Below are 8,481 nucleotides of genomic sequence, written 5' to 3' on the forward strand. Positions count from 1 at the left end.
TCCAGGGATAAAGTTAACGTAGTTCTTAAACAAAGCACATCTTTAGGCAGAAGGTTTGAATGTTGAAAATTCTTACACCTAAACCACATTGAAGCTATAGTGGTAGTTTCTGTCGCCCCCATGACGAATTCTAAGAAATGACAACACTGTCGTCGCATCCACATGATGCAAGCCTTGGGTGGTTGTGCATAGTAGCGTTGATCCCATCAAAGAAGGAGGACACTGAGGATTAAAAAAAAACAACTCTTCAGAAGAGGTCATTATGTTGTAATTGTTATGTCCTCTTCATCTCAAAAGCTGAATGCTGCTGTTGTCCTTTCTCAGTGGTGACGTAAAACGCATCACTCAAGCTTCTGCACGCGCTGGACTACACCATTTTGTAAACATAGCCATATTGTTCTCTTAATACATCCATGAGAAATACAGAGAGTTTTGTGGAGCTGATAGGCTTGATTAGCTTTTGTATCATCTCATCTGGCAATGGCTTGAATGTAACAGACGTACAATAATATAGTTGCACACTTCAAGTCTGTGTCACTAATTTTAAATACTCTAGTATTCTCTAGTCTTAACCCAAATGTTCTGTTTGGGTTCCTGTTCCATGTTGGGAGTTGGAAGTTGACACGTCTTTATATGGCCTCTGCTCCTGAAGGGGGCGCTGTGTTCACACTATGTGAGGTAGTTGCAGGACTGAGCAGATCTCTTTAGTTAGAATCAGATGACGTAGACTGAAGTAATTTTTTTTTTGTTGCAGTTGGACAGAAAAAAAAGACAATTCTCATCAGAAACGCTTTGTCATGTTTCTACCCCACGCGCGCGAGCGTGTGACAACAATCATTAGTCAGCAGTACACACACAGTTAGTCACATTTTGTCCTTTTAGACTCGTTTGCAGAGCAACCGGATGCAGTTGTTTTGAAATTACCACTGCTCTCTCTCTCTCACAGACAAACTCACACACTCAGTTCTCGTCTCTTGTCTCGTCGAGCCTGTGTCCCTGCTTACAACAACATTTTGTTTTGTGAAAATGGCTGTTAATAAAACATATATTAGTATCGGCTATGCCTCGTTTGGTGTGCTCATGGGGTTTTCGGCTTTCCTGGTGTGGAACATCGCGTTCAAACAGCCATGGACTGCAGCCATGGGAGGACTGGCAGGTAAACATCGTGTTCGTCTGCAACAATGCATTTTCCTTTTAGCGCGTGTTATACTAAACCACAGGTGTCCTGTCATGTGCACGTTGTTATTCCAGCCTTCGTCTGAAACACCAGTGACCTCTTCCTCGGGCTGAAGGTGTCATAGTTACTTAACCTACGGATTGCAAAATGAGCTGATAGTTGGAACAGATATCACAGTACAAACGTGTTTTTGAAGGGTATGTCAACTGATCAACAGTCGTCAAGTCAAATTAATATTTTTAAATCAGGGCAGTATATTCTGCAGCAGATGTTTTATTTAACTGACATGTTTCAGCTTGGCGTAGGGGTCCACTTTTGACCTTAATTGATCAAAGGTCACTTTAGGAATAATACAAAAAATAACGGTTATAGAAACTAATTAAAACATTGGAGATGAGTATTTTAGAATGCCAAAATTCTAAAATGTAGTATTCTAAAGTATTCTAAAATGCCAAAAGTATTCTAAAATGCCAAAATATAAGAGCATGGGACACACATTTCATTTCACACACACATTATTATTAGTTGGATACTGTGACCGTTTTTTTTTATTGGTTATAAAAAGTTATAATTGGATTTTTTTTTTTGTCATCCCACATGTAAATCACCTGAACCTAATAATAATTTTCACAATTCTTTAAAGCATGTGCTGGTTTTTCACTTTTTTTCCCCACACCTTTCAGGCAGCTGTTGGTTGACATTCATTGCAAGTGTCTGCAAGTTAATTTGAGTTTATATTGTGCTTAAATGAATAGAAACCACTGTTTGCTTGGAAGGCACAACATTGCGTAAAACTGAAGGCAAATGTTACGAAAATAGTACGAACCTTTGAGTCTGGTCTGAGTGGTTTTTGGTTATGTTAAGTGTTGTTTCAATGGAGCTGAACTTTGAGCCACTGTTGTGGTTTGCCAGTCCATATCTATAACCACTAAACTCATCGTGACAGGATGTACTGTGGTTAATTTTAGTGGTAGTTAAACCATAAATAGATAGATAGATAGATAGATAGATAGATAGATAGAGTCTTTATTGTCCCATAGGGATAATAATTTCCACACATCTTCTTTCCATAGCACAACACCACATATAGAACACATAAACATGTAACACATATACAAAACACATCACATTAAGACACCCACATAGACATATCAAATGTGAAAACTGCAAAGCAACTGAGGTGGTGGTGGCAGTATTATAGTTTGTTCAGCATTGTGTTGGCGGTGGGGACAAAACTTTTTCTTGAAATAGGTTTTAGTCCAGTTCAGTGCTCTGTGTCTGTGGCCGGATGGAAGTAGTGTGAAGAATTGATTCAGGGGATGGTCTGTGTCAGCTGCTATTGTACGTGCTTGGCGTGTGATGACTGTGTCATTCATGTCTGATAGGCAGTGTGTGGTGAGACTGATTATCTTAGAGGCAATATGTGTGATTTTAATGAGTTTGTTTTTGCAGATGGCGGTTAGCATTGTGTAAAACCATGGTGAGCAGTACAGCAGGGTGGGTTGGATGATGCTTTTGTAAAGTAGGAGCATGTTCCCAAAGATCAAACTGACTTGACTGGGCTCTTTTGTAATTTTTTTTAATTTAAATTAAAGAACAAGTGTAGCATTGTCCTCATACTTTCACACAACTACGATTAGTGACCTGCATACATGCACTTAACCACATTCCCATACACAAATTGGCACCAGTATAAAATATTACTGGTATCTGAGATGTGGACACACTCCCTGAATGTGCATTTTCATTTTCCAAAAGGGAACTGGCTGCAAGCTGTTCCATGCCTGCTTTGATGATTGACAAAATAATATTTCCCCCCAACAAAATTACACATGCATTAACATGTCTATCGTCACAGTATTCTGAAATGTGTTCACTCTGCATTCAACAATGTGCACCTGACCTTCACTAGTAACACACACTGAAGATACTGTCAGATTGATAAGGCTAGTTTCTTCTGTTACGGTTTCAGACTCAGTGAGGGTTGTGGTTACTTGTTGGTGAAAAGTTGGGATTACTGTTACATGTGGCTGTGATTCACAACACCTGCTGTAAAAAACAAAACGAAAAAAGAAGCAAAAGAGGGAAACATGAAGACAGAAGTAGTTGGATTGATTAACTTAGCAAATGGCATAATGCTGTGTCATGATGTGTCTGAAAATACATACTCACTCTTCATACCACTATAATGACCATACAAACTCAGGTCAATGGCTGTTACATATGAGCAGTAGTTTTGCATGTTGCAGCTCATTGTATACTTTACACGCATACCATCAGAATTTAGATTTAGATGGTACCACTAGTGTGCTTAAGAAATTTTATAATATTAGAATATGTATTTTGTTCAATTTGTGATTATTACGCCGGCTACACGCTGGATGCGTGGCGTGAGCATTGCGTTTCTGTTGCGTGTCAGTTGTGTGGCGGCTGCATGGCGTTTTCTGTCTTTGCACACCAGGAACATGTCTGACGTGCCACTGCTGCTGCTAGCCTTGTCTGTACACATGTATGTTTCCCATTGATAAAATGCACTCAAGCAGTAGCCTAGTATAAGCTACTTCATGTTAAACATAAATATATACCGATTTGATTACAGCAAAGACAACATCGGCAGTATTGACGGCAAAATAGGCTACAGAATATTTCATTCTGTATTGACAGAATTTGAAAATCGATAATTATTTATTATTTTCTTTTTTAAATTACATTTATATCTGCATTTATGTCAAAACCTGGAGACTTTAAAACATCAAAATGTCATTTATTAAATGTATTCGTGTCAAAATGACATATAAACATCTTTTCATATTCTATTTTACGCTTCCACGCATGCACGCTTTTTCGGGGTGGCTCGAGCCGCGCCTGAGACGTGCGTGTCACGCAGGCAGTGTGCAAGCTCTAACCTGTTCACATGGGAGCCAAAATAAAAACGGACACGCCATGCAGCTGACACGCTCACGCCACGCAGCCAGTGTGCAGCAACAGCATTGTGTTTGTCCCTCAGGTGTGCTGGCACTTTGGACCCTGATCACTCACGTCATGTACCTGCAGGACTACTGGAGGACCTGGCTGAAGGGCCTCAAGTTCTTCTTCTTCATCGGGGTCTTCTTTTCTCTGTTAGCAATCGTGGCCTTCATCACTTTCCTATCTATTGCCATCAACAACAAGGAGTGTAAGTTCTTCTACATCGCTTTCCTGTCTCACATAATTTGTGTGCATGCTGGTCTTCACCAAATGTGTTTATGCACTGTTGACAGTTGAACAGTGAACATGCATAACCAACTGCCCTAACAAACAACAACATGTAAGTGTAAATTTCAACACGTAATTGAAATGTTTTGGTCTTTCACAAAAGATAGATTAAACACAAAATGCCTTTATGTTACATTTGACAGTTGTATACTTCTGTATTTCAGCATTTAAGCTTGCAATAATGTAAATAATCACTAAAACAAACAAAGATACTAAAAGATGCATCATGCAGGACAAATTAAAATGACATAACTGAAAGAAGCTGGATAACCTGTTGAGGCAGATGACTGAGTCCTGATGGAGTTTGGTGTCTCCACTCAGGGTCCACAAGTTTACTTCTTGTGAAGATTTCCTACAACTCCCAGAATGCCCTTTGACAGCCCTGAGGGAAATTTGTGGAGAAAGTTTCTCCAGTTAAGAAAATGTCAGAAAGTCAATCCTCTACACAAAATGCAACTTGCAGATCATTTTTATTCCTCAAAGCTACTAAATCAAAAAATTGTATGCTGTATTTGTTTCATACTTTATTGTCGGTTTGGTCTGCATTATCAAACTGCTAAAAGGGACGTAAGTAAAAGATAAAACCTTTTTTTTTCACTTTTATTTCTACTCTCAAACTTAGGAATAAAAGCCGTTTATCACATTGATTACAAGTCAAACATGCTCTTAAATTTAAAGGTCCCATATTGTGCAACTTTTCAGGTTCATACTTGTATTTTGGGTTTTTACTACATGTTTACATGCTTTAATGTTCAAAATATACCTTATTTGTCTCATTCTGTATGTCCAAATACCCTTGGTCTGAAATGCTCCATTTTAGTGTCTGTCTCTTAAAGCCCCCCTCCTGAAAAAACCCGGACTGCTCTGACTGGACAGCGTTTCTGGGTCTTTCTGATCTGCACTCTGCACCGTCATTGCAGCCGGGGAATGGATGTAACAGCACTGTAGTGCCACTTTCTATCTATATATAGTATAGTTGTAAAATCACAACCGTATGGAAGAGTTTCTGAATACAGGCTGTGTGCAATCCATTGCTTAAAACCAGAGCAATATAATAAAAACAATAACTATGAAATGAGAGGTGTTGCACTCTGACATACATACATAGTATATCTTTGAACTGTGACAAATCTAATTGAGCGTTTTGATACTTTCACAGTATTTAAATAGCACCTCAACCTGCTTTATAATCATAAGACGTGGAAATCTCTTTTTTAACAATATGGGACCTTTTAAGAGAGCTCCAGAGGTGTCTTAAGTTAAGAGTAAGATCCTAGATGGCTGCAGTACAGAAACAGATTTGACCCCCCCACCTTCTGAGATATGTTATATCTGTGGTCATGGTGAATGATAATCTGTATAATTCAGAAATAGGGTAGTGTAACCTTCTATTTTCATTTGATTTGAACATGATTTACATTTATGAGGTGTTCAAACAAGAATAAAGCTGGAGTTGATTTTCTTTTTCACTTTCCAAACATTTCCATTGTCTGCACTTGTCAGTGTGGTACTACATTCTCCTTATTATATGATTCCTTTCTTTTACCTTTTTTACCAGCAGCAGAATTTCTTTCCTGCTCCAGTTTGGGTTCCTTTTTGTTTTCATTTCAGCTGATTTCCTTTTATTTTATCCCTAATTTCACATTAATTGATACTCTAGCCCAGGGGTCTTAAGCCATTTTTAAACCAAGGACCCCTTAACTGAAAGACTAATAGAGCAGGGACCACCTACTACATATGTTGTATAAAATGAAGTTGCATAATAAACTGGGCCTAGAATAACCTGAAGGGCATCCTAAAGCCTTTATGCATACCTTTTTTTTGCATATAATACTAAACTTTTAAAATTGGTTAATAATTGTTGGCACAATTTTATAAATAATGTTTTAATGTTAAACATACATCACAGTGAATCCTTGGGATTAATTGCATCTGTCGATGGCCTCAGTGACTACCTTACCTAAAGGCCAGTAGGCCCAGCAGTGGGGATTTATATTTGCTAATAATATGTTGGACTCATGTTAAGACTTGACAATAATTGGAAAGCCTCCCTGCATTGACTCTGAAGGGGTCCCAGACCCCCTGTTGAAGACCCCTGCTCTAGATATTAAGTATATTACACAAATAAATGCATTTGCAGATTCATATGCTGTCAATAACTATTTTAAGACTGACTTATATGGCAGACATAGGGTAAATCCTTAATCTCTGATTGACATTTCAAATTGAGGATACATGAGATCACTTGCTTTCAAAGGTTACTCATTTCTCAGTAAATTGGATTAAGTCGCTTGATAAATGCGTCTAATTTGTCTTTTTCAGGGACAAACTTTTTTTTTACTCCTAAGTTGGGTCTTTAAAGCTTTCTTGAGTGTAATTTTCAAAAGTGTATGCAAGTATGGGCACAGGCCTTATTACCCAACATCAGTGGCCGACCTCACTGATGCACTGAATGGGAGCAAATCCCTGCAGCCATGTTCCAACATCTTGTGAAAAGCCTGCGCAAAAGAGTGGAGGCTGTTCTAGCAGCAGATTAATGGCCATGGTCTGTGTGTCTCCCTCCCACAGCCCTGACTGACCCCCGGAGTCTCTACCTGTCCTGTGTGTGGAGCTTCATGAGCCTGAAATGGTCCTTCCTGCTCGTCTTGTCCGCTCACCGCTACCGCAAAGAGTTTGCCGATATCAGCATCCTCAGTGACTTCTAAGGGCACTTAAAAACATCCTGCAGTGGCCACACAGACTTTGGAGTACACTCGTTGTGCTGGCTTCCCAGCCTGAGAGTCCAAAGGTGATGGAGGACATTTAAAGAGAGATCAGAGAAAAAGTTGAAATACTTTGTGTGGATGAGCACCCTGATCCTGGTTACTCCTTTGTCTTCTTGGTCCAAACCACCTCCTCCTTTTTTATTATGTGTGCAGGGTTTGTTGCTGACTTGGCCACTTTACAGACAAATCAAGCCCTATTTTATATGATCCTTCACAATTGATTAAATAAATATAAAATATGGTAATGTTTTTCATGACTCAGTGAAGGGAATTGCTGTGCTACAACCAGTGACTGTTGTATTTTCATGCTGTAGCCACTAGAGGGTGCCGTCCTTCCAACAGTTAAACACCATGTACAGTATATGTGCTTGACCCGACTTACATCTTCGTATTATATATATTTTTTCTTGTTCAATGAATGATGAAGAGTTGCACAAGTTGCACATACAGCGGTCAGATGATGAAATCTGCACATCACAATGCATCCACCCAATGGTGAATACATGATGTACATCAAAGCACTGCTTTAACAGAGTGTGTCGGGGTCTTACAGGGGGCAGGTCACCTAAAATCCTGCAGCATCTACATGAATGCATTCACGTAATAAGCACCACATGTCCTGGTTTGATATATTTACGAATCATAAAGGGGCATGTTAAGAATGTAAAGAATGATTTTTGTATTGTATTTTTTTATCAGTGTGACAAACAAAAGTAAGTGCAAGTGTGAAATTGGCACTCAGTTATGGCTTTAATTTGTGACAGTAGGGACACCACTAATGTGCATGCATGTTGCTTTACATAGTATTGTCCTCATCTGAACCATTTATGACATTATATTGTAGCTTAATGAGATTATTTTGCTGTATTTCCTTTATCTCTGCACATTACCATGTTAGAAATGAAGAATGGCACTGTGTATCCACAAGTATCACGTGATTGAATGTAGGAGTGTGTATTTGTATAAGAATCTGTCTGAGAGTCAAGTTAATAAAATATGTTTTTTGACATCCCTGTGCATCGATGTGTCTCCACAATGAGATCTGGAAATAGACATGTCAGGCTGATAACTGTTCCTCCTCTTGTGTCCTCTTTTATTTTTTATTTTTTTTATAAAAGAAGGAATGTGTTTTTCACAGTTTCTATTTCTCCAAAACATTTAATTCCTTTGTAGTTTGCAAAGGAATTAACAGCAGCAAAAAGAAAATGTATTATTTTCTTTATAAGCCTTGTGACTTTCATGTAACATGAGAAAATGTCACAGGCAGATTGAAGGTGCTACACA

At 38.7% G+C, this 8,481-nt stretch overlaps 1 protein-coding gene across 1 annotated transcript; it reads left to right on the plus strand.

Annotated features, from left to right (window-relative positions):
- The first annotated feature begins 766 nt into the window (after positions 1 to 766).
- slc48a1b (solute carrier family 48 member 1b) lies at positions 767 to 8,209 on the plus strand. Its single transcript, XM_031324132.2, has 3 exons — positions 767 to 1,156; positions 4,185 to 4,352; positions 7,001 to 8,209. The coding sequence occupies exons 1-3, from the start codon at positions 1,027 to 1,029 to the stop codon at positions 7,135 to 7,137; spliced, it is 435 nt and encodes a 144-aa protein (XP_031179992.1). The 5' UTR covers positions 767 to 1,026; the 3' UTR covers positions 7,138 to 8,209.
- Positions 8,210 to 8,481: the final 272 nt, after the last annotated feature.

The sequence above is a fragment of the Sander lucioperca genome, chromosome 6 (assembly GCF_008315115.2).
Source record: "Sander lucioperca isolate FBNREF2018 chromosome 6, SLUC_FBN_1.2, whole genome shotgun sequence".
Classification (NCBI taxonomy): Eukaryota; Metazoa; Chordata; class Actinopteri; order Perciformes; family Percidae; genus Sander; species Sander lucioperca.

Coding starts and splice junctions, on each gene's coding strand:
- slc48a1b (XM_031324132.2), top strand. CDS start 1,027: ATGGCTGTTAATAAAACATATATTAGTATCGGCTATGCCTCGTTTGGT. Junction 1,157..4,184: donor AGCCATGGGAGGACTGGCAG/GTAAACATCGTG, acceptor TTTGTCCCTCAG/GTGTGCTGGCACTTTGGACC. Junction 4,353..7,000: donor TGCCATCAACAACAAGGAGT/GTAAGTTCTTCT, acceptor TCCCTCCCACAG/CCCTGACTGACCCCCGGAGT.